The following is a 26679-nucleotide window of genomic DNA, read 5'->3' on the forward strand; positions in this document are numbered from 1 at the left end:
TTTGTATCCTTTTTTTTTTTTTTTTTTTTGTTGATCTTCAACAACCCTAATGTGACTGTGTTGTTCTTAATCTTACAAAGATCATCAACAATTTAATAGAATGAATTATAATTTCATTAAAAAAATATCTAAAAGATATTATTTAAGTTAAAAAAAAAAACTTAAATTATTTACTTTTAAAATTTGTTTAATCATATCTTTTTATGGATAATCTAGAAAAAGACTATGATAGTAAAAGATCTAAAATTTGGTGATTCATTTAACTAGTTTTTTTTAACTTTTTATATTATTTTTAAAAACAGTTCTATCTGTTGATCTTCACAAAAATTCATTTTTATTTTGCAAAACAAATATAATTTTAAAATGAAATTCTCTAAAGCATCCTCATTAGGAACATTGAGGTTATACACATTCTTTTTACTTTTAATTCTATTTATTATCACTGTGTATGTAGTTTTATAACGATAGATATAGTTCGCGGCGTCAAACTAATATACACTTATTAAAATTATAAATAAAAGGATATCAAACTTATTTGCAAACATAGATTATTGTTATAGAGAAAGAGTATACAACAAATCATGGACAAGACATAGTTATTTATTTTTATCATTATTCTGTATCATTATATCTGCAGTACTCTTAGTTATTTGGAAACCTTTTAAACCTTTGAATATTAAAGATAAGGTATATTACAAGAATATATTTTATATAATAGATATCGATTAATTAACATACAGCTTTGTTATGTCATTGCTTTTTTTTTATTAGAAATATACAAGATCTATATTTTATATTGGTTATACATTCTTGTGGTACGGTGCAACCTATTGTCTTTGTTTTATTGGAAAGAAACTGCTTAATGACAATCTTTGTAATGATAGAAAACAGAACTCTGTAAGTGGTCACTTCTTGTTCCATACGTTCTTCTTGTTGGCCATACCATACTGGTTCTTTGCCATTGGTAGATTCTCATATAAAGATTCGGTTCGTACCACTTCAACTCAAAGAAATGAATTACAACTTGTAAAGAAGTAAGATTCTTAACAAACTCTATTGACAATGAATGAATCACTAACTCACTTTTCTAATACAACTCATCCTATAGATTATTATTATCAAGTAATTTAGTTATTTTCATGGTTATTGCATATATTGGATATATTGGTGCTTCTTTTGTCAATCTCGAGACTACTTGGTCACATGGATTCCACACTATCAGACAAATACTCTACGGTACATTGTTGGCTTTGATTTCATTCCACATCTTATTGAATTCCACTGCATATGGTATGATCATTATTAATTTTAATAAAAGACAATATACTAACTATTTATTTTTAATAATTTATATTTCTATACAAATAGTTGGAACTAGAACAGAAAGAAGTTTAACCATTCTTATGAATATATTAATTGCCTTCTGGGTAGCAGTGATATCTTTAAATTATGTTTTAGGATTCCGTTATCCATTTAGTAAGATAGAAATGGTTTTGGGAGGTGCATTGTTTATATTCCTATATTATATATCAAGAATTACACCACTGCCTCCAAATATTAAACTTGCACCGAAATACAAAAAGTCAACAAACTCAAATCAGCAACAATCAACTGATAGCGAAAGCACAACACTTAAAAAAAGATTAAACAATCCTATAATTTATGATTAATAAATAAAAAGTATTGTGATACTCAAAACAATGTTCTTTATTTTGTTGTTGTTGTTCTTGTGTTTGACTCCCTCAAAAAAGATTTTATATGGTAGAGAAAATAGTTATATAAATATATAAATAAACTAACTTACAGAATGGATAGTTTATGTAATATTTATCAAAACCTGTATAGCCAAAATTAAATTTGTTGTGATCTAGAAGTGTTTATACTTTGATAATTTCCTCCAAATAGTTTCAGATTGTGTTAATATACTTTGAATTTTCTTTTTTGTACATTCCAACTTATTAATTTTTAAAATAAGTAATAAATCGGTCTAATAAAAATAAAAGATAATATTTTTAGATTCCAAGTTATTTGCTTGTATTATATGTTTTTACCAAAAGAACAACCTAATAATTACCTTTGAAAGACAACTATATCATTGATAAAATACCAAATTTCTCTTTTATAAATTAATAGTGATCACAATATAAAAAAAAAGGTTTTATGAGTCAAATTAAAAAACAAAGTAAAAAAATTTAATCTATAAGTAGATCACTCTGAGATATGATGATTCTACTAGTGATAAGATGAAATTTGAAGAAGTTATGGTGTCAATGTGGGAATATTAATTCTTAATTCGTTTCTTATACAGAGAAAAAAAGTTGGGAACCCCTGAAATTTTCACCTGTTGCCTTAGTTTAATCGCTTTGAAGTCTTGAAATAGAACCAATTGAAATAAAACAAATCTTAAATAAGATGAAGTCAATCAAAATGATATTGAATAAATTTTGTAAGAAAAAAAATAAATAATAAAAAAAACAATTATTTTATTGATAAAATTGAATACAGTAGTAATCAGATTCTTTATTGTGTTAGTTTAACAACTTAAATAGACTTTAGAGTTATGGTAAAGCCCCAAATGTCATCTTTCTCAATATCCATGTTTACTGGGAAACCTTCTGTCTTTGTGAATGTGATATCTTCGGTTGTTGGATTATATTTGAAATATACCGATCCATTGGCAACGATTTGGTGTGGCCATGGGACCTCACGAACAGAAATCTGTGATACAATCAAAGAATCGGGTGGGTTGAGTTGTGGGATTTGAACTCCAAGGTAATCTCCTCCAGATGTAATAACGCTATTTTCAAAATGGAGTGGTTTAATGGCTAAGGTATAGTCATTCTCTGGTTTACCTGCAATGGTGTGTTTGAATCGAATATCAATTGAAAACTTGAAGGAATTGTCCACAGCTTGAGTGATTGAATCATAGGGGATAGTAGAACCCTCAGGGTAGTTACCAGTACCTTTCTCCCAAATTTTTCCATTTGGTTCCCATACTCTAATCTTGGTATTAGGTCCGATCTTCATGGATTTTTGATCCGCAGCAACATTGTGGTAACGACCTGGAACATGCATTTCGAATCTTTGTCCGGTGTAGTTGGTATCTAAGTAAAGATAAAAAAAAAAAAAAAAATTAATATTTAATTTTATAGTAATTATAGAGATAATACGAATCTTACTTAACCCATTTTAGAATTTGTCCTTTTACTGGATCAGTCATTTTAATTTATTTGATTTAATGTTTTGAAAAATAGAATGATTTTGACAGCTATTTATATTTAATTAATGATTAATTAATTAGATTTCGAAAAGTTATTAAATTCAATCTTTATACCAAGTTACAAACTTTTTATTTTTTTTTCTTTTTTTCTTTGGTGACAATCTACAAACACCACCCAAAAGAAAACATTGTTTTAAAAACAACTTCTATTTGATATCTTGCTTACAAGTGATTTATTTTGTTACTCTAGTTGCTTTGGCATTTTACATTCCTTGGTGATTGTTTCTAACTACTATTCTTTAAAAAATTAACATTCATAATCTAGGTAAGGAGCTCTTTTATTTATGATCTCGTCAATCAAGAACTCTAAATTTACAAATTACAAATTAAATTAAGTAAGCAGGTATTATTGGAATTAAATCTGTCGGAAACACTTTATTGAATAACAAAAAATTATCACTTTATTTACTCTCATTGTTTGTTGTTGTCATATGAAGATATTACTTTTTTCTAAGAGAGCTAAAAATTTTATGAAGCTTCAAAGATGTTAAAGTGTAATTCACACAAAGACCTTCGCTGATCAACCAAATGGAATCATTCCAAATTGGAAGAATCTTTCTAAAGATCATTGTAGTAGATTACAAGTTTTTAAATAATAATAATAATAGTAACTATTCCTTCTATCTTTATTGTGAAGAGAGTTTAATATTGGATATTCTATATTACGAGTACATCAATATTATTCATTCATGTTTATTAAATTAATATAATTATTAAGAAATAAAATTGGTATGGGTTTTGTTTGGATGAAATGATTAGAGATCATTAATGATTTAGTAGTTATGTTGATTATTGTATTATATTGTACTGTGTTTGTAGGATGATGATGATGATGATGATGATGATTAATGTTAAAATTTATGACAAAATAGTAGATAGGTATTGAATTAACTACTAATATATTCTATATATGAGGATGGGAAAATACCTTCGGTACCATGGTAGTCTCTACCCTTGGTCCAACCGGAACCATCGTCCTGCTGAATGACGGTGATGATGTCACCGGCACGCAAATTGAGATCGGTCGACTCTTGGCTCTCATAGTCGTAGAGTGCACGTGCTTGCAACTCGCCACCGCCACCGCTATTGTTGTAATCGTAGGAGTTGTCTGTGTAGGAAGAGTTTTCGTACGACGAATCGTAGTTATCGTAAGAGTCGTACGATTCATAGGTGTCGTATCCAGCTGCCGAACTGCTACCTCCTCCTTGAACCTTACCAGGTGCATATGAAATACGATAGCTATCACCATTGTCTGCCTGTGGTTGAATTTGAACCAATGTTCTCTCCTGTTTACTAATCAGTGATTCAACATCTCCTGGTAACTATCAAGTTGATATTTAGTTTATTAGTACACAAATAATAATATAAACTAATTAGTTTCAACGCTACATACTTGATTTTGAACATTAATTAAATCTCTCCATGTTTGTAATCCAGCAGTTAGTTTGACATTCGATTCATTCGATAGATCCAATTCCTTATCGAGGAATTGATTGAATTGTGATAAAAATGTTGCAAACTTTCTTCTCTCCATCAAAACTACATCTCTTAACTTGTTTGTGTTTAATTGATCTGATTCCTTTATCTTGTCATTTAACTCTGTGATTTGCTATAATTTAATAAATAAATCATTGTTAATGGTCTACTGCTGACAAAATATTATTGTTATTATATTATTAAAATGTTACAAACTTGTTTAAGTACTTCAGCAGTAGTCTTCTTTCCTGCCTTTCTAGTCTTGGCTTCAAGTTTAAGAATCTCTTGTCTCATGTTCTCTTTATCTTTTTTATAATTCTTTTCGAATGTCTACAGAAGTAATAATAAGAAAATAATATAAGAATTGTTATGTTAAAAACCACTATTATTATTATTATTATTATGATTATTGACATACTAGAATATCCTTGTGATCTGTTTCAATCGATTGTTTACATGGAGCAATGAAATCATTTAATAATGTTTTTGACTAGATTGATCAATTAATAATAATTATAAAAAAAGGAGAATAATTAGTTATATTTCATTAATATTGGTAGTATCTATCGATTATTTATTATACGTACAACTTCATCTCTCTTTGTTTCCAATTCTCTAATTACATCTGATAGTTTCTTTAGACCTTCACCGAAATCACCAGTGTTGTGTACAGTTAGTCTGGCGATGGTGTCAGCCAAGACGATACCGGCCTGACTCAATGCTTGACATTGTTGCTGATATTTGTTGGCTGCTCTTACAATCTCTGTGAATAATGGCGGTGAATTGACTTTCAAATTCTAATATTAAAAATAGAATCTCCATTAATCATCAAATGAATCTTTAACAATATCTTTATCAAATGTGTTCAAATCTCTTACATTGATTGTCTTTAGAGTGTTCTCTGTTACTGGATTCGCTTTTTTGGCGTTGGCTGACATTTCTTCTGTTTTTGAAATAATTATTGTTATTATTGTAATGCAAAAAAATTTTTAATTTCACAAGTTCACTCTTTTATTATATATGTATAAAATGATGATGATGATAATGATGACGAGGATGTATGATTAAACAACTAAAAGTAGTAGTGATCACTCTGCTTGTATGATTAAACAAATTAAAGTAAATTACTGATATAATGTCAGTGACGACAATGTTATTGATTATGATGATAAAGGTAGTAATGATAATTTAATAATGTAGAGAATGTGATTTTCAAAAAAAAATAAAATGCCAAAAAAAAATAAATGAAAAGATTTTTTTTTTTTGGTATTACCCTTTATTTTATTTTTATTTTTATTTTTGATGGTTTTGAGAGTGAGCAAAAAGGTATGATTCAATAAATAAATTTGCTAATTCTCAAACCAGATCTGGTTTGATGAACAAATTTGATTATTATAAACTAAAAACTTACAATTTATGATCTGGTGTTTTTCTTTTTTTTGTTTGTTTTTTGTTAAAAATACAACTTAAATTAGTTAAATAAATATTGAATAAAATAAATAAAGAATTGTTTAAATTGCTAACTTCCTGATCGAAACTATTATATTATTTATTTATAGATATAATTTTAGATATGGTATGACATGGATTGATTAATGGATCAACAATTCAATTATTTTGTAAAAAAAATTAATTTTATTTACTTTTTTTTTTTTTTTTTAAAGGGTGATAAAATGGGTAGAGTTCATTTCTATTTTTATTTGAAATTTTAAGACCAAAAAAAAAAAAAATATTGCAAAAATTGATAACCACAACATGATTCTTTTGTTAATGTTTACTGTTGGCAGTCCATCAAATCAATTTGGTTCAAATAAATTTAAAACTTTTGTTTGTTTCGCTTTATTATTTTTTAAGATATATATTTTAATTTTATTCAAATTTAAAATATCCTTTAAGATGATAAAAATAATTTTGCAAAGTTTATAAATATCTTAAAAATTAAACTTTTTATTTATTATAATTTTGCTTTCAATCAATATTTGACATTTAACATTTTATGTATCTATTTGTATAAATCTCCGTGTTTTATTTGTATATAGATAATAACTATTTTCTATGGTGACACGTGATTTGTTTTTCATATTCATATATTTATTTTATTTTTAATTCACCCATTAATAACATTTTGTGTTTCTTTTTTTTTTTTTAAATGTGTTCGCTCTCTAGATCTAATTACTAGAGATATAATACTATTTAAAATTGTATTTGTAGAAGGATTGAGATTACTCTTGTCATTTGGTGTTCATGAACTTTTTAAATCTCCAATGTTGGTATTGATACTTATTTCTGATGTTATGCATTAAAAAAGGATAATAAATAAAGATATAAATTGAAAGTTTAGAGTTAAAAATTTAAAGTATTATCATTTTAATAATGTATAGTTTTAAAAGAAATATTTATATTTTAGGTTTATTGGTAGTTTTATTTACTATTGGTTTATTGGAGGTTGTTGAAGGAGAAAAAGCTGTTTTCTTTGATTATGATGAAAGAGTATATAACGGTCTTCAACATCCAGGAGATACAACACCATGTGTCTATAAATACAGAAATAAAATTGGAAGAGATGCTCTCATGAAAAAGGGTAGTAAATACCCAATGCAATTTGCAATTTTCGGAGCAGGTGAAAAAGAAATTGTATCTTGCAGTGATAATTTTGAATTTCAGCTAAAAGAGATCGAATCTTTCTATGAAAAAGATCATATAATGAAGATGTATGAAGATATTCATTTAAATGGTGGTGAGAGCTATAATGTTGTTAGTAGAAAAAGTACAGATGCTGGCTATGGTCAGACAGAGATTTTGGCAATTCGAACTAGTAACCAAATATATCTATCATTATAAATACAAATTGGAAAATTCTCTTCACTCCCTGATGTTTGTAGGATGGTATAAAAGTTATGATTTATTAAGAAATTCGAATGCACAAGATCTAGCTAAACAAATTGTTCATCAAATTTCAGAAGTAAAAATGCATACTGGTGGTACCTATTGTAAGAGAATCTAAACAAAATAAATTCTAGATTTATTCAAAGACCTGTTTTTGAAAATAAAAGAAAACATTTTTGTGATCGATCATTATTACATTCAATTCATTAATGAATGAAACAAAAAGATGTTAAAAAAAAAAATGAAAAAATTCACATTAAAAAATTTTTCTTGGAATAATATGTTTTTTTTTCCAAAAACTACTAATTTGTTAGGATTAATATTTCATTAAGTTGATTATATTATTAATATTTATTTGTTTAAAGAACATTTTGTATATATTTTATTTATATATTTTTATCGAGAGATAGTAGAAATGAAAAGATCATTAGCACCTTCACTTTTATTCGAGAAGAAGAAACAGAAATTAGAGAATCTACAACAGATCGAAAAGTTGATTGAACAACAACAGAATCTGTTGAGTGGTGCTGATGCAGCACCAAAGAGAGGTGCAAAGAAAGCTGCTGCTGCAATCAAACCGATCAATCATTTAGATCTCTATTCAATGGTGCTCAAGAAATCAGAGGAAGCCGAAGAGAAAAACGAAGAGACCAACAACAACAGTGCACCGGTTGCCGTGGAAGAAGAGAATAGAAAAGGAAGGAATGTAGTACTCCTCTCCAATTCAAAACCGATATATTATCTTGCAAACTACAAGAGTACATCGAGAATAGACGATGAAGGTCTGGCAATTTTGGAGGTTGCATACGATGCTGTCACTATACTCTCGATGGATGGTAAACAGATAGGACGTTCTGGATTGACACGTATGGGTGCAACAGATTATGAAGATGATGAAGGTGGTGGAAGTGGTGGTGGTGGTGGAAAGACACAAAAAGTATTGATTAAAAAGAAAGAGGTATTTTTTCAAGAGGATATCTCAATGACGATTGGAAGCAAGTGGTGTAAGATCATCTCATCGGTCAGTGCTGAAGACTATAATAATGGAACTATTTTCTTAAAGACTGACGCTATCATAGCTAATAAGAAGAAGAAGGAAGAGGAACATCAAGTGAAAAAGTTAAAGTTTCGTTTGTCTGCCGCTGCCAAACCCAAAGGATTTGTCGTTCCTTACAAAGGTGTCGACAGAACCAAGAAGCTGACGAAACCACTACACAATCCATATGCACCGAATGCTTTCGTTTTATACATGCCAAAGGATCAGTTGAATGGCGAGATTCCGGTGGTGATGGATCCAATGTTGGGAAACAAACTTCGTCCACATCAACGTGTTGGTATTCAATTTATGTTTGATTGCTTACTCGGTCTCGGTGGATTTAAAGATGGCAACGGTTGTATTCTCGCAGATGATATGGGTTTGGGTAAGACTATTCAAGCTATCTCTATCATGTGGACACTTCTCAAGCAGGGAATTCGTGGTGAACCTACATGTCAGCGTGCTATTATTGTCGCACCAACTGGTTTAGTCGGTAATTGGGTGAAGGAGTTGAAAAAATGGTTGGGCGAAGGTATCAAGTCGATTCACATTGGAAAGTCAACACCAACGGGAAGAGCAAAGTTGGCACAGCTGGAAACTGGTGATGCCGACGTTCTGGTGATTTCCTATGACCAGCTGAAGATTTGGATCAACGACTTGATAAAGATCGATATGATTGGTTTGGTTATTTGTGATGAAGGTCACAGATTGAAGAATGCAGAGACCAAATCGACTCAGGCAGTCAACATGTTGCCTACGAAACGTCGTGTCATTCTCTCTGGTACTCCCATTCAAAACAACTTGATGGAGTTTTATGCGATGGTTAACTTTGTTAATCCCGGTGTTCTCAAATCGGTACCGATGTTCAACAATGTCTATAACGGACCGATCTTGGCGAGTCGTTCGCCAGATGCCACTCCAGAGGAGAAGCGTGTTGGTCGTGAGCGTTCTCTGATGCTGACAGAGATCACTGGTAAATTCATTCTAAGAAGAACTGCAGCGATCAACACACAATATCTGCCTAAAAAGACAGAGTACACTGTGTTTTGTAAACTATCACCCCTTCAGAAAACAATCTATTTGAAACTATTGGAAATCATCAAAGGTCGTGGTTATCAAACATTCACTGGTGCACTACCACTGATCACATCGTTGAAGAAACTATCGAATTGTCCAGAGTTGGTGTATACTCCACCATCGGCAAAAGAAGACGATAAAGAAGAAGAGAAAGCTGAAGATGTCTCTTCTGTGATTCACGGTCTCTTCCCAAAGGAGTTCAACACTAAAGTCAGTCAGCCACAATACTCTGGTAAACTGCAATTTATCGATACTCTCATGCAACAGATCCGAAACAAAACCAAAGATCGTGTCGTTGTAATTTCCAACTACACTCAAACACTCTCTGTTCTCGCTAGACTATGTAACGAGCGTGGTTATCCATTCTTCCAATTGGACGGATCAACACCATCCGATAAAAGACAAGTTTTAGTAGATAAATTTAACGATCCGTCGAGTCCACAATGTAAATATGTCAATACTTTAATATATTAATTATTAATTAACTAACATTTTATTATTATTAATAATTTAGTTGTTTTCTTATTGAGTTCAAAAGCTGGTGGTATTGGTTTGAATTTAATTGGTGCCAATCATTTGATTTTAGTGGATCCAGATTGGAACCCAGCTAATGATGCACAGGCTATGGCAAGAGTTTGGAGAGAAGGTCAGAAGAAGGTGGTATCGATTTACAGAACACTGTCAACTGGAACTATCGAAGAGAAGATCTATCAACGTCAGATTACAAAGATGGCTTTGTCTGTTAGTGTTGTCGAGGGTGACTCTGATAATGCCCCGTCATTCGACACCAAGGATCTCAAAGATATTTTTAACTTGCGTGACGACACTCTCTGTGACACTCACGATATGCTCGGAAGAATCTGCGATTGTGGAGCACCCGCCAGAAACAAGGATGTCAAGTCGGCCGAGCGTCAAGGTATGGCAATCAGTGAACTGGCAACCTACAAACACTATCACGATATGTCGAAAATCCCCGACCCAATCCTATCGTTTGCCGCCAAGAACAACTGTACATTTATTTTTGCCAATGACAAGCCACCCGTTGTCAAAGAACGCAAGAAGAAAGAGGATGAAGTAGAGATTGAAGACACACCCACCGAAGCAAACTTTGTTGTTGAAGACGACGAGGATTTATCATCAAGCGATGGTGAATATCAAGCAGAGGATGATGAATAAAAATCAATAAAATGAAAAGAAAAGAAAAGAAAATTATTTTATATTTTTTAAAAAACAAACATTAACTCTGTTTTTTTTTGGTTTAGACAAATATCTTTTCTTAATTTATTTTTAGCAACTTAAATACATCGCCAAACTCAGAGTTTTCCAAATTTGAATTATTATTATCCAATTAAATTTTATCTAAATAAGTTAATATAATCATTATTTTTTTAAGAAACCGAAACTTCAGGTTGTGGTGTTAAATTGTATTTTTTTTTTTTTGTTTAAGATTGATTTTTTTTTAAAACACGTGTACTTAAAAATAAATCTGTAGATTTTAGAAGTTTATTAATCAAGATAAATTGTAAGTTTATTTATTTCCCTTTAACTCTTTTAAAATATATCTATTTTCTAAGATAAAAATTATTCAGTTGTTATTTATTTGACTATTGAAGTGTCTAAAGTCAATTAACAGTGCTTCTAAAAATAAACTTAGGTGGTTGCGAGAGATTATGTGAATTTTTTAATTTTGAAAAGTTTGATTTTTTAGATTATGTGAGCGTTTGGTTGCAAAAAACACCAAAATGGGCAAATCTCACATTCGAATGAAAATTTCAAAAATTTTTTAATCCTTTTTTAGGAAAACTTGCAAAAAAAACAAACAAATGTGTTGTTACCTGGATTTAATTCTCATAGTATATTATGTGTTATTTTTGTTATCTTTCTTTATTGTTGTTTCGAAAAACTCTAAAACAAGATTGTTGAGCTTACAACCAACCAAAGTTGTTCAAAAAAATCATCATTATCAATTCCTTTCATTTATTTATTTTGTTTCGATTTCCTAAATAACAAAAACATAGATATCTTTTTAAGGGAAATAACTATTATTCTTTTCCTTCCTTTCGATAAATTTACTATTTATTAACATATTGTTTATATATTTATTTTAAATAATTTATTTAAACTTTTAATGAAATAGATATATAAATAATAATTATTATATTTTTCAATTTTATATCCTCAGTTTACTCATAGAAAGAAAGATATAGTTATATATATATATATTTTTATAAATAATCATCAAAATAATCATCATCATCATTTTAGCTAAACAAACTTTATCCAACCAACCGAATAATAATAAAGTTCAAAACCACACACATTCTCACACATCTTCATTAAACATAAAACAACACACAATAAACACTTCACACCAAGCAGGCAGTCAGACACAATTTTAGTAAAACACCAAACAACAACAATAAATTTGAATGATATGTCATTAGCTAAATACAGGCATTAACAAACACACCAAAGAATTAATTTAAAAACTACTATAACACATTGGATTGGACAAAAACTACAATAACAACAACAACAACAGAAATAAATCATTTATAACAACATTAAATACCCCAATAGGGCATCACACCTAGATTCTCTGACTCGAGCAGAGTGTAAGAAACAGAGAGTGCAGTTTAGGTGTAGTGTCATTTACATATTCAAGAAGAAGAAGAAGCAGAACAACATCATCATCATCAAAAATAACAATAATAACCAGATTCTATTCTAATCAAACATCAGTCATCACATGTTTGTTTTTTCTTTTAGAAAAGATTAGAAATTTGAATAGACAAGATTAGATTTGTTAATATTACTATATATATATCTTTAATCTTCACATTCAGCTTATAAAGTAAAAGTCACTTCTTTACTATTTTTTTATTATTAAATATTTAAATATCAATCAAAGTCAAATAGTCTATCCTTTAAACAATATAAACTAAATATATTTTAATACAAAAAAAGATAGAATAGTATCAAAAACTTTAAGTTTTTTTTGTTTTTAAAAAAAAAGTAATTCATTGCCAAACATACAAAATTAATACATGACAGAACAGAATAATTTATAATATTTGAACATACAACATCAAATTAAATTAAAAAGATGATAAATCTGTTTGATCAAGGTAGCTCTGCCTATCAACTTCAACAGAATCCGTTAATTAGGTCCACCAGGAGATCTCTAGATCTAACAATGTTGAGTGACCCAGCAAAATACAGGTATGATTTTATAATTTATTTTTTCTTTATTTCCATACACCCAGAACACACACATATCACACCAAACACTTTATTTCATTCTTATTTTTAAATCTCGAATGATCTATATAACTTTGAAAAATAAATGAAGAATATTTATTTTCGATCAAAATAGTAAAATTTAAGAACAGATTTACATCTGGAACTCATAGCAATTTAAATTGATCTTTGCAAAGAAATCATTCACTTTTGTGGGGTTTTGTTTTTTTAGCAAACTAATTCATTTTATATTTTTCATTTTAAATTTGTATGTTGTGTGTGTATTTTTAAATCTATTTATTTACTTATATAATTACCTGTTTTATTATTTCATTGTAACATTTATTTTTATATATTTGGGTTGTTTTGTGGTGTGTTGTGTTGTTTCTTGTGTTAATTCACTTCACTGTTTTGTTTTAATATTCTTTATTTCTTTTTCAGTAACATAAATTTATTTTTAGTCATCTTTGTTTCTATATTTAAAATTGTTTTTATATTATTGATGATAATAAACACTTTCTTGTTTTGTTGAATTGTTTTGTTGTTTTATTAAGCTATATATATATTAAAAATTGGAACCTAAAACTAAAATAAAATATAATCTACAAAAAAACAGTGTAACGGCCAGTAATATGCTACCGCCGATGCATCCAAACTCACCCAGTAGTGTCGTTCTCTCTGGGTTGAGTAATGGTTTGGGTGTAATCAATAATAGTATCAACATTAGCAACAGCAGTAGCGGGTTGAATGGCAATAACATTGCTGGCTCTTCACTTGGTGGTTCGAATGGCATAAACATCAACGGTAGCAGCAACAGCAATAGTAATAACAATAATAGTAGTAATGTAAATATCATAAGTGGAGTACAACCACCTCGACCACGTGAACGTTTCAAATCGTTCAGTTGGACTGTTGGCGAGTCCAATCACACCAACTCGCGACTCTCTGAACTCTCGATGATCCAATCAAAGTCAAAGAGCTTGAAAAACGAATTCACAATACTCTATGACATTCTAAAGACAAGCGATCACACTAGCAGTGCCATGCAGATCGACCAGCAGCTATGCAAACACCACTCAAAGTTCAAGACTCTGCTGATCCAGAACAGTCAGTCACACAACAAACATCTTCTAAGTAATATTTTGAAGCGACGTGGACATCTTGTTACGACAGTAGCGCTCGATCTCCAGCACATTCAACATCTTCACAATAAGGAGCAATTTTCCCTATTTATTTATAATGCAACACCCAACTGTACAGATGACATATACACTCCATTCAACGTGGAGACAGCCGAACCAACACCACAACCAACACCACAACTAACACCACCACCACCACCAGTAGTCAATATTACCAGTGCTACAACACCATCAACCACAACCACAACTACGACGACGACGACACCCGCTGCAGCAGCATCAGTAGTAGCAACTACACCACCATCGATTTCAAACATTGCATCACCATCACAAAACACCAACTACTTTTTCAATATAGCAGAGCCGACTTCACCCACTCAGTATCAGAGTAATAGTTATTTTAAGAATGTTGAAAGCGTTGAATTCGTCAAAGAACTCAGAAAGATTGTTGGACCATACTGCGTTATCCTGGCAATCTCTGAGAGTAACAGTCCAATTGAATTTTCATCGCTAATCGATGCCGGTGCCAACGACTATATACCACAACCATTGACATCGGTACTGCTAGATGTTAGATTAACTTGTACAGAAAGATTGATTGCCGATCACCACTATCTAATGAAAGCAGACGAAATCACCGACGGTGCCAAGAAAATGATTAGCTGTGTAGAATATAATAATGATGGAATTGAAATTTGGGATCCGTAAGTTGCGAAATCTTGCAAATAGTCAATTAATTGTACAATCATATTAATTTATTTTAATATTCTAGAAATGGTCATATAAAATATTTAAATTATTCAACGGCTGATTCAATTGGTTATTCAAGATGGGAAATATTAGGGAAAGAATTTTCATTTCTTATTGATAATCAGGAGATTATTCCTCAGATGTGGGCGACAATCACTGGTGGTAAACCTTGGAATGGGTATATTCGTACGAAACACGCAAATGGTGCATTGGTATATTTCGAATCTTCAGTGTCACCCGTGTATGACACTCAACAAAAATTGATCTATTACAATTGTTCGAAGCGAGACGCAACACAGAAGCGAATCGATGAGGAATTCAGAACACAAGAGCAAGAGCGTACCATTGAGACATCGCGACTCCGTCTAAGTATGATGTCACACGACATTCGTACACCGATGAGCGGAATCATTGGAATGACAGATCTTCTCGCTGAAACAGAACTTCATCCACAACAAAGACATTACTTGGATATTATTAGAGCTTCATCCAATACACTGTTGAATATCATCAATGATCTATTAGATATTTCAAAGGTAAAAATAGATTAATCAAAATAACAATTGATTTAATTATTATTTATTAATACTTCTACTACTATTTATTTGTATAGATTGAAGCAGGTAAATTAGAGATTGAAAATAGAGAATTTGATTTTAGAGAAACAGTTGAAGATGTTTGTGAACTTATGGGTGAGCGAGCACAAGCAAAAGCATTGAGTTTAATGTGTTTTGTTCATCCTACTGTTCCTCAGAATCTTATTGGTGATTCAAGTAGATTAAAACAAATTTTAAATAATTTGGTAAATATTGAATATATAAATTTATTATTATTATAGCTTATTATTAATAATATTATTATTATTATTATTATATTTAAAGTTAGGAAACTCTGTTAAATTTACAGATAATGGAGAGATTCTTGTTGTTTGTAATGTTGCTAATGTAAGCGAAGATATTGTAGCACTAAGGATAGAGGTTAAAGATACTGGTATTGGAATCAAGAAGGAAGCACTACCTCTGTTGTTTAAGGCTTTTACTCAGGCCGAGGGTAGCATAGCTCGTCAGTATGCTGGAAGTGGACTTGGTTTGGCGATTTGCAAGGAGTTGGCAAACTTGGCATTCAATGGTGATATTGGCGTCGAGAGTCAATATGGCGTTGGCAGTACTTTTTGGACAGTACTCAACTTTAAGCTGATCAATCCGATCACAACATCAATGTCGGTCGGTGTTGCACTCTCAAAGTCACCCATTCAAATGCCTCAAACTCAATCATCATTTGCCAACAATCATAATCATCACCATCTTCTTCCAATTGTCAATGGAAATCTTAATCCCAGTCTCCATCCTCACAACCAACAACAACAACAGCATCATCATGATCCAATGAATATTACTCCAAGTGGTAATGGTACTAATGAAGGAACCGCTGCTGCTATCCAACAAGAAGATATGGTAGTTATGTCAATGGTTCCTCCACTTCAGAACATCGATAGTTTGGCTCGAGAGTGCACTATCAGCAGTGAAAATCCACCCAATTTCAATGGAATACGCGTGTTGTTGATCGAAAGAAACGCGAACCAACGCAACTTTCTGACGCAACAGATGGGTGTGTGGAATATATTCTTGGACTCTACCGATGATGTCAATGACGCCATAGTCATGTGTGAACATGCCATAGCAATGCTCAGACCCTACTCATTTATAATAATCGATCTTGCAACTGTTGGTAACGATGCTCTCCTCCTTGCACAAAAGTTAACCGAACAATCAAAGGCAAGTGGTCACATGCTACAACTGATCCTCTTGGTTCCATTGAAAATGAGATCACCACAGCTCGAAGAAGAAGCAAGAAAATCTGGATTCGGTGAGATAGTTACCAAACCAATCCGAATGTCTGTTCTATTGGATAGTTTGAAATCTTTATCAGGTGTAAGTTAAGAACTAGTTGACACATATAAAATAAATTTATTAATTGTTGTTTCTTTATAAATATTTAGTTACAGAGACAGAAAACAATAAGAAGCGAATCAATTGTTTCAAATCCTGACAGTCCACATGATAAGTTGGAGATGAGAGTGTTGGTTGTCGATGATAATATGGTAAATCGACAGGTAGCCTACAAGATGTTGCAATCGATGGGTTGCAATGTTGATGTTGTATCTAGTGGCATGGAAGCACTGGACCGCATTGAAAAGGTTACTTACGATATGATATTCCTCGATATTATGATGCCCGGAATGGATGGATTCCAAGTGACCAAAGAGATTCGTGAAAGAGAGTTGAAGCGATCCAACGGTACCAAACACATCCCTATCATTGCAATGACGGCTAACGCTTTCAAAGAGGATGAAGTCAAGTGTATCAACAGTGGTATGGATGACTATCTCTCAAAACCCATTAAAATCACTGAATTCCGACTGCTCATGTCGAAATGGAGACAAAACATCTTTTTGGCAACACAAACCAAATAAAACATTTGTAATTCAAAAAAAAAAAAAAACAATTAAACTTGTTCTTTTTGATGTTCAGATATACATAGAAACGTCTTTTTATGTATGTTGAAGTATTAATATTCAATCTAGTCACTTTAGTCAAAATTTGAAAAAATATTTGGCTCTTTGTCATTGGTTAATCTACTCTTTGTTAAAAAATTTATTGTATTCTTATTATTTTTTGATAGTTTTGTGTCAATAGACTCGCTTAATGATTATATATCTATATATCTTTGTTTTATTACATGAAGTGTCGATTTCAAAAAGATATAAAAAGACAAACAAAAAATATTGTTCTTTTGAAGAAAAGATAGATAAAATAATAAAATCAGATGATTATATCGATAGTCCTATTATTACTTGACAATTTTGATATCAATAGACTCGTCTAGTTATTATCTATCAATATATCACTGCTTTATTTATTTATATCTTTATTTCAAAAAGATATAAAACTAATCTATTTAATTTTTGTCACAAAAAAGTTACAAATTTATTTTTAGAAAAATAGAATTAAATATAGATTCTTATTATTTTTTTGATAACTTTGATATTAATAGACTAGTGTTTGTCTATATTCTATATGCTTTTCATTCAATGACCTATTAATTTCAAAAAGATATTAGGCTTTTTTTTATAAAAAAAAATTATCATGAATTGTAAAAATATATTAATATTTAGAAAGATCTTGATAAAATATAATTATTTGTAACTGTTCATAACTAACTGATAGTATTATTTTTAAAAAAAACGAACCAACAAAAACTTACAGGCAATTTTCGGGAATGTGCTTGTGCATGAGTCATTTGAATTTCAACGTTTTTTTTATTTTATTTTTCTTCATTTTATTATCTTTTTTTTTTTATATCATTAATAATATTACGCAATCCAGAATTATAGCTAGCTTTGATAATTGGTTAGATAGATAGTAAAATAAATAATATTTATAAAAATCAAAAAAATCAAAAACAAAGATCGAAATAACACAACAATTAAACTGTTTTAATTTTTCCCAATTAATCTGTCTTTCTTTTTTTCTTTTTTTTTTTTTTTTCTTTCTGTCAATCAATCTTTCAACACTCTTTTTGTATTATTATTTAATATAAAACTATATAATATTTATAATATATTTAATGTTTATGTAATAGTAGTAGTAGTTCGAACTATAGTAATAAAAATAATAAAATATATCAATAATACATACATAGATTTTAGTCAAATCCTAATAAAATAGGAGAATGAAAGAACAACCTGTTTATAATAGATATAGAGGTGGTGGTACGAATATAATATCGAATATCTTTGGTGGCGGTGTTGTAGATGGTGCCGTTGGTACCGCTGGAAATCAACAACAATATTATAGTAATGGAAATGATATAGGTAGTGGTGGTGGTGGTGGTGGATATGGTAATGGTAATGGAGGTGTAGGTGGTTCTAAAGGATCACCTTCTTCCGCTTTTATGTATTCATCATCATCTTTGTTATCGTCGTCTTCATCTTCAACGAGCGCTGCCGCTTCACTCTTCTCTTCATCGACATCGAGATTCACATCATATATATATCAATCGAAACTGTACCGTACTATCTACCCGTTTATCGCAATCGTTGGAAACGGCATCGGTCAAATCAATCAGCGTATAGGCGGTCGTGGTCGTCTGGCGCTATTCCTCCAGGTCTTGGCGCTGGCACTGCTACTGTCTCACACGCTCGACAAATTCCAAATGACAGACGATGCAGACGCGCGACTCGTAACTCTGCGAAACAACTTGTGTTCACAACACCTACAGCAACAAGCAGATTTCTATCATCAACCGGCGTTCGCTGGCGACATTCCAGCGAATATCGACACCTCCATACTCTGTCGGTCGACACCTACACAGTTTAGCAAGTTTGTTTGGATTTTCGTTGATTCGTTGGCGCGTGACCAAGCAACCGACTTGATTGAAGCATTCCAAGAGAGCGCATCCGTCTATCGTATTATGAATCATGGATTCAAATTCTCGACAGCCATCTACACTTCGTTCTTCACTGGAAAGATTCCGACCAACTATGCAGGACGGGTCATCAAATCGGACAACATCTTCTACCAGATGAAAAGAGCCAACTTCCAAATTAGGTATATGGGACCAGAGTTTCCTACCCTCGGACTACTCGGTGACAATCAATACAACAGAATGTACTTTGACGAATACTCTATCATTCCTGACGAGCACAACATTCTCTACAATCTATTTGGTGATCAAAGAATGCCTGCTTCAGAAACAACTGTATCATTAGCATTAGATGAATTAACTGATTCTGGAAGAGTAGATATCGAATCGCTAATACAAACAAATATTCATATTTCAATAACTATACTAACATACTATTATCTAATCATAGAAAAGTATAATGCTAACTTCGAATTTGTTGGATGATAAGATTCATAAGAAAGGAAAGTATGATCCTCCCACTTTGAAATTATTGTCGGATTTAAATAGAAATATACCATTGTTGAAGAAATGGTTGGCCGATCATCCAGAGTATCTGTTGATTGTTAATTCCGATCATGGTGGAAGTAAGACTGGTGGTCAGCACGAAGGTGAACTTCATGGAAAGAAAGACGGTGGCAACGAAGGATTTATCATGTTTGCCAATCAGCATATTAGACCGGCAGACAAACGACAGAATCAAAATGGACCGCAATGGTTGGACACTGTCGATGTTGCACCGACACTCGTTCGATACCTCAAGAATGTTGGTATACCTCTGGAGTCACTCGGTAAGGCAGCGGTACCTCTTTTGGAACAGCCAAGCTATCGTACACAGTATCTCGATCTTCTCACCAATGCCATTCAAATCCGTCAACTGTGCAAACTCAAAGGATTCCCATACAGCGAGTCGGAATTCGAGAGGGCATCGTCTGTTGGAACCGACATTGAGAACGTCGACGACAGTATATTGCGCGAGCAAATCAGTATTCTAAACAGATTTATCGTATCAATCAAAGAACCAATGGTAGATTTCAAGAAATTCCCAAGTAGATATCTTTTGGTTATCGGTATATTAATGATTAGTTTACAAGTAAGTTTCGAATTATCATTTATTTCTATGGTATACTAACTTATTGTTTTTTTTTTTTAATTTTTTGACAGATTTTAAATTTAAAATATGAATCAAATCTATTTGGACAACTTAGAAGCTATACAGTACCAATTGTACTTATATTCTTCTTTTTGTATATCGATTTCCTTTTCTTGAAATTCGATTATCACAAACACTTTCAGAATATTTTTAATTTCTATTTGATGTTGTCATCATTCTCTATTCTCTTTACTGTAAACTCTTTTATTAGAGATTTCAAACTAAAGAGCAACTCACCTCAATTACAATCACAACAACAACTACAACAACAACCATTACAAGTTGAATTACAACCTATACAAACAATGAATATTCTACAACCAAATGATATTAGTTTAGATAATAATAATAATTTCAATATTAACAATAATAGTAATATAATAGACAACAACAACAATAATAACAATAATAATAATGTTAATAATAATAACAATGATATGATTTCAATAGATACAGGATTTAGTGAGATAGATATACAACTTGTACAGCAACAACAACAACAATTACAACAACAACAAAATGGATTAAATAATAACAATAATAATAATATAATTGATCCATTATCAAACTTTACAATGATTGATGATTCACAATCATCAGATTCGATCATCCTCGATTCTCTCAGTGAACTATCAAACAACGTATGTTATGTGATGTTTGCTTTGCTAATTTCAAATATGTTGGGTGAATACTTGGAGATGGTGTACGAACCATTCGTCCCAGCTTTGCCGTTGCTCAACGTAGTTCTACCGATCACATTACTATATTTATTGTTCAAGAAAAGAATGCAACAAAACTCGACCACAAAAGTAGTTTTCATGTCTGGAGGTGGATACTCTGCGGTCATTGTTCTAAGCATGCTCTACGAGTTGACTGGAATCGTATCTTTGATGCAACTTGGTTATATCGTTTTGTTTTTACAATTCATTCAGCTGATGATGTTCAACCGTCTTGCCGAAGACGGATATCTTATAAGCTCGATTCTCTATTATGTTGTCGCCACCGAGCAACAGAGATTCTATCTACTTGCACTGTTTGTACCATCACTCTACCTGCTAAGCAACCATATATTCAACCTATACCCATCGGTCTCTAGAAGTGGACAGATCTCTATGATCAATGCAACAAGACAACTCTCAAGATTGACTGCATTCCTATTGCTGGCGATCGCATTCCATTCCTACTTGCTAATGGGCGGAACCTTCAATATGAATGTCGATGTCCGTGCCGGTAACATTGGTCTTGTCAACATGGAAGACTATCCTACATTCAGTGGATTCCTTATGCTCTATCACAAGCTTGGATTCTTCTTTATTCTCGTAACATTCTTGGCACGTCTATCAAGAGGTGAACAGAGTTGCTCTGAACATTGGAACCACAACAACAACAGCAGCAATAACAACAACAACAACAACAACAATAAGCTATTGTCAAACGAAGATACATCATTCAAATACTGGATATTCCGTTATCTTGGACAGAAAGCAGTCATTATGATGTGGATTTTCAATCTAAACTTTTGGCAATACAAAGACTATCTCGACTGTTTCATCATGACCATGATTATATCGATCGTTGTTATCCTCTACGGTGTACTTATACTTCTTGACGACTATTGTAAAACATTACAACCAAAGATTGGTCATTATATAATAAGAATGAAGCAATCATTATCCAGAAGATAGTTTGAGTATAACTTTTCGAATTGTAGCGGATAGATTCTAGCCTCAAAGGATAAAAATAAAATAAACATACATTACTCTCATTATTTATGTTTAAATCTATTAATTTAAATATTTTCTCTAAGGAATCTTGGCTTCTAGTGGTAGGAATAAAAAAAAATTTTTATTTTTAATCTTGTTTACAAATATATTTAGATTATTGGTCATATAAAATCAATCTTTAATCTTTTTAAGTGATTGTATGAATAAAGAATCCCCAAACATCAATAATTCGACCATCAGGAAGTTTACACATTGGTCTCTCTTCTTTAACTATTTCACCGCCATGGTCTAAGCAATTTTGATTAGCTGGATTTATACCCCATACCTTGAAGGGAGGAAGATGGACTCCTTCAGCTGTATAAGATGAACTCTATAGTATTAAAGCTTTAGTAAATTTTTTGTTTTTGTTTATACTTTTCTTTTTAGAATTAATTTACTATTTCATTTAATAAGGGTTGACAAGATACTAATCCATAAAAAACAGAAAGAACTATTCCAATAAAAAATAAAGAAATAAAGAATTTCATTTTTTATATATTTTTAGAATGAATAATTTGTAAAAAAAAAAAGAGTAAGAAAATTGGAATTTTCATATCACTGCATTCTAATAAAATCATATTCTCATTCAGAATAAACAATAACCCCACCACTGATCTTATCATGTATAGAGTAAATAAATTTCTAATTTTTAAAAAAAATTTTAGAATTAAAAACATTTTTATATCTCAATATTGTTGAATTCTTATGTAAAAAAACCTAATTATTTCCTTAATAGATTTAAAGAATAAACCAAAATCATCAATATTATTATTTATTTAAAAATATTGGGTTTATAAGATAGAATTGATTAGAAATTGAAAATTTTTTCAAAATTATCTGGGTTGTTGTTTCTTATTTCTTTATATTTGAAAGCTTGAGCATTCCAGTAATCAAGAGGTTCTTGAATACTTTTTGGTTTGGTATTGGGGTCTGTCAGAGAGATTTCTTGGGGTCCTGATTTTGGGGGTGAGGCAGATACCACATTTATTGGAATTGGAACAGTTCTTGTTGGATCTATTGGAGTTGGTCCACCAGATGGATATGTCAAATCACCAAGATCTTGAATCATCTTATTATAAATATAGTATTGAATGATGTCTGCAAGGTTCTTTTCTTCAATAATCAATTCTTGTTCCCTTCTGCCTAATCTATCTAAATTGGTAAGGGCTTTAAACAATTGGAAATCATCATCAAATTCCTTTGTCACATATAAGAAAAAATAAAATAAATAAACTATATTAAAAACTAGATTTCAATAATACAAACTTTTGTTATAACTACTGGAGTGGTTCCATATACTAGTACAAGAAAAATTCCCAATAATAAAAGGGAGATCAAAGCTTTCATATTCTTAGATACTATTTATTTGAATTAAAAAATATTAATAAAAAAAACAAAAATACTAAAAGATTAATGAGAAATTTTCTTCAAAAATGAAAAATAATTGCTGTAGAACTTACTGTTAACAAAATAAAATAAATTTTATTTCATATATTATATTATCAATAGATATGGTGTAATTCTATTCATAAATTGTAACTTTTGTTCCTATTCAAAATTGATACAATGATTTATAAAAAGGGTTAAAAAAAAAATCATCATCATTGTAAAATTGAGTGATCAAAATGAGGGGTTCATACAAAAAAAACAAAAGAATAGGATAGTGTAATACCCCATATATATAGTAATTGTACAATTAACTATAGTTAAATCAAAAAATGAACTTGATAATTAAAAAAATCATATTATTAATAAACTTTGTTCAATAAATAAATAATAAATAATAATATTTTTTATTAATAATATGATTTTTTATTTATTTATTGAACAAAAAAATAATGAAAAGATTGATAGATTTATTGTCTATCTGGGTTCCATTGATTTAATAAGTTTGAAAGTCCATTCTCCAAAAATGCTGGTGAAGTTTGGAAATTTGGGGCTTGCGATTGAATCTTTGATAGGAAAGGCAAAAGTTGTTTATAAACAAAAATATGTGTACCCCAATATTTATATGGGTCAGATGGATAAGGAGGATAGGTTGGAGCGCGTAAAGAAAGGCCACCATTCTGGATTAATGTCATAATAAGATATTGCTGATATTTTCTCTTTTCAAACTCTATACTTTGAATTTCTGCTTGGATCTCCATCCATCTATTAAAAACTGCTAAAAGCACTTGAATACGATATTGATCTAAATATTTTGAATAGTTATTATTTGCATCAATACCCTAAAATAGATTTTAATTTAAAAAAAAGTTAAGTTTGAAAAAATAATTAATATGGTTGTTTCATATTTATTAGATGATATTTTTATAATTACCTGGAAATCACGAGTAATATCATATATACCCTGGTATGGGTATTGAGCTCTACATACTGAGACACCTAATATGAATAACAAAGTAATCAGTAGTATTCTCATTTTTGAAACTCTATTATTATTGAATTCTAAAATCCAACTTTAATAAATAAAATAAAGAATAAGAATAATATGAAACAACAATAAAAAATAAGAAATAATCTTTGGTATGATTTATTTTTTTTGATTCATATCAAAAACAAGTAATATTACAATACTTTGCTATTGAATTTGTGTTGTTTGATTATTTATCATGTTTACAATGCTCTCCAAAACAAAATATCAATCATATCCAAAAGGGTACAAGAAAAGAAAAATCATACATAATGAAAATTCATCTTAACTTTTATAATATCGCATCTTCATAAAAATGATCATCAGTAACCTCATCTCTACTACAAAATGTGAACAGTTTGTATCATGAAAAAACAAAAAAAAATGGAAGATACACATACACAACACATATGAATATACAGTAATAAGAATTGATTTCATTGTTTGTATACATAGGTGTGAGAGTGAGTGATAGAGAATGTGTGAGTTTATGAAATCATACTATCATATACAAACGTGTTAAACTTTGTTATAATTCATTCTACAGTATAAATATTTATTTTTATTTTATTTTATTTTTTGTTTTGTTGTTATTCTTTTTCAATTTGAAGTTCAAGTTTCAACTGTCAATGAAAATAAAAATTCAAATTTAATGTTTTCAATAATTCTTTTAAATTTATTTTTTTCAATTTTTTTTCAATTTTTTTTTATTTTTGTTCATAATATTTTGAAGAAAACCGGTTGAAATTGACAAGTCGATATTTTTGAAGTCTTGTTGAAGTAGTTTGTTGTAGAAGTCGAGTTAGAGGCAGTAGCAGCAGGCAGAAGAGAAGTAGAAGAACTCGTTAGTTAGTTGTCGTAGAAGTAGAAGTGAAAAATAGTTTTGTTAAAAAAAATCCAAAAGTATATCTTTAGATTTTTAATTAATTAGGGTATGATGAGAGAATAATGAATTAGAGAGAGAAAGAAAGATTAAAGAAGTAGAAGAGAGAGGGACAAGAGAGATAATACATATATAATTATGTTTTTTTTTTATTTAGTTGGGTGGTGGTGGTGTGACTGTGAGAGAAGAGGGAGAAAGTTATATATATATATACATATTTTTTTTTAAAACAAAAAAGAAGGAGGCAGAGTTTGAGAGTTGCGGAATAGAAATATAATTATAAATCAGTATTAACACAAACTTATCTTAGATATTTATTTATAAATTAAATCAAGTTAAAAATGGCAGAAAGAGAACAACTTTGTTACAAGTATGTAGTCAGTTAATCAACGAATCTTTATTTACAAAAAAAAAATATGGAATAGATTGGAGAAGAAAAATAATAATAATAATTTCAAAACAAATGAATGTTGGAATTAGAATATAATGTTAAAGATTAGATAAACCAAATTCATTCCATTCCTTTTTTTTTTTTTTGTAAATAATAACAATGGATGGTGAATTAATAATTGTTTGAAAATTTGATTATTTTAGATGTCAAAAGCCAGGTCACAAGGCTGCAGGATGCACTGAGGAAATTGTTTGCCGTGTTTGCAAGCAACCAGGTCACATGGCTCGTGATTGCTCAGAGAAGCGTAGTGCTCCAGCTCCATCTGAAGGTGGTGCCAAGTGCTATAGCTGTCACCAAACTGGTCACATTCAAAAGAACTGTCCAACTGCCCGTCGTTGTTTCAACTGCGGTGGTGTAGGTCACATCTCATCAGCTTGTCCATCCGAGTTTGGTGGAGGTTCCCGTGGTAGTGGTCCATCCCAAAAGAAGTGTTACAACTGTCAAAAGGTCGGACACATCTCAAAGGATTGCACAAACATGAGCAACTAAACCAAACCAAATCAAACCAAACCAAACTAAACTAAACTAAAATAATAACCTGAAATATATTTTGTTTTTTTTTTTAAAAGAAAGAAGATAATTATCATTTGACCATTTATTTTTTTTTTCTTTGGATATATTATTCAAAACAAGTTCAACCTTTATGTAAATAATAAATAAAGGAT

General features: G+C 30.6%; 10 protein-coding genes across 10 annotated transcripts; 6 read left to right on the forward strand and 4 right to left on the reverse strand.

Annotated features, from left to right (window-relative positions):
- Positions 1-363: 363 nt before the first annotated feature.
- PPL_02714 (uncharacterized protein) lies at positions 364-1670 on the forward strand (the record flags this gene model as incomplete). The annotated part of the gene is made up of 5 exons (XM_020573693.1): positions 364-446; positions 522-687; positions 772-1034; positions 1124-1290; positions 1369-1670. 5 exons carry the CDS (start codon positions 364-366, stop codon positions 1668-1670), a joined length of 981 nt encoding a protein of 326 aa, XP_020435765.1.
- Positions 1671-1965: 295 nt separating this feature from the next.
- PPL_02715 (SH3 domain-containing protein) lies at positions 1966-5694 on the reverse strand (the record flags this gene model as incomplete). The annotated part of the gene is made up of 10 exons (XM_020573694.1): positions 1966-1987; positions 2075-2116; positions 2552-3104; positions 3533-3586; positions 4173-4602; positions 4674-4889; positions 4973-5086; positions 5175-5246; positions 5344-5553; positions 5635-5694. 10 exons carry the CDS (start codon positions 5692-5694, stop codon positions 1966-1968), a joined length of 1773 nt encoding a protein of 590 aa, XP_020435766.1.
- A 1435-nt stretch (positions 5695-7129) lies between these two features.
- PPL_02716 (uncharacterized protein) lies at positions 7130-7760 on the forward strand (the record flags this gene model as incomplete). Its single annotated transcript, XM_020573695.1, has 3 exons — positions 7130-7390; positions 7421-7571; positions 7717-7760. The coding sequence occupies 3 exons, from the start codon at positions 7130-7132 to the stop codon at positions 7758-7760; spliced, it is 456 nt and encodes a 151-aa protein (XP_020435767.1).
- Positions 7761-8057: 297 nt separating this feature from the next.
- rad54 (DEAD/DEAH box helicase) lies at positions 8058-10931 on the forward strand (the record flags this gene model as incomplete). The annotated part of the gene is made up of 2 exons (XM_020573696.1): positions 8058-10200; positions 10270-10931. The coding sequence occupies 2 exons, from the start codon at positions 8058-8060 to the stop codon at positions 10929-10931; spliced, it is 2805 nt and encodes a 934-aa protein (XP_020435768.1).
- Positions 10932-12861: 1930 nt separating this feature from the next.
- Positions 12862-17360, forward strand: dhkL (histidine kinase; the record flags this gene model as incomplete). Its single annotated transcript, XM_020573697.1, has 7 exons — positions 12862-12977; positions 13612-13840; positions 14210-14841; positions 14910-15423; positions 15501-15689; positions 15769-16818; positions 16887-17360. 7 exons carry the CDS (start codon positions 12862-12864, stop codon positions 17358-17360), a joined length of 3204 nt encoding a protein of 1067 aa, XP_020435769.1.
- Positions 17361-18619: 1259 nt separating this feature from the next.
- Positions 18620-22189, forward strand: PPL_02719 (uncharacterized protein; the record flags this gene model as incomplete). The annotated part of the gene is made up of 4 exons (XM_020573698.1): positions 18620-19497; positions 19555-19687; positions 19764-20444; positions 20516-22189. 4 exons carry the CDS (start codon positions 18620-18622, stop codon positions 22187-22189), a joined length of 3366 nt encoding a protein of 1121 aa, XP_020435770.1.
- Positions 22190-22415: 226 nt separating this feature from the next.
- On the reverse strand, positions 22416-22755 carry PPL_02720 (uncharacterized protein; the record flags this gene model as incomplete). Its single annotated transcript, XM_020573699.1, has 2 exons — positions 22416-22598; positions 22666-22755. 2 exons carry the CDS (start codon positions 22753-22755, stop codon positions 22416-22418), a joined length of 273 nt encoding a protein of 90 aa, XP_020435771.1.
- Positions 22756-23075: 320 nt separating this feature from the next.
- On the reverse strand, positions 23076-23614 carry PPL_02721 (uncharacterized protein; the record flags this gene model as incomplete). Its single annotated transcript, XM_020573700.1, has 2 exons — positions 23076-23465; positions 23567-23614. 2 exons carry the CDS (start codon positions 23612-23614, stop codon positions 23076-23078), a joined length of 438 nt encoding a protein of 145 aa, XP_020435772.1.
- Positions 23615-24123: 509 nt separating this feature from the next.
- Positions 24124-24689, reverse strand: PPL_02722 (uncharacterized protein; the record flags this gene model as incomplete). Its single annotated transcript, XM_020573701.1, has 2 exons — positions 24124-24495; positions 24588-24689. 2 exons carry the CDS (start codon positions 24687-24689, stop codon positions 24124-24126), a joined length of 474 nt encoding a protein of 157 aa, XP_020435773.1.
- Positions 24690-25904: 1215 nt separating this feature from the next.
- PPL_02723 (uncharacterized protein) lies at positions 25905-26605 on the forward strand (the record flags this gene model as incomplete). Its single annotated transcript, XM_020573702.1, has 3 exons — positions 25905-25933; positions 26158-26442; positions 26584-26605. 3 exons carry the CDS (start codon positions 25905-25907, stop codon positions 26603-26605), a joined length of 336 nt encoding a protein of 111 aa, XP_020435774.1.
- Between the last annotated feature and the right edge of the window lie 74 nt (positions 26606-26679).

This window comes from Heterostelium album (genome assembly GCF_000004825.1).
Source record: "Heterostelium album PN500 unplaced genomic scaffold PPL_scaffold3, whole genome shotgun sequence".
NCBI lineage: Eukaryota > Evosea > Eumycetozoa > Acytosteliales > Acytosteliaceae > Heterostelium > Heterostelium album.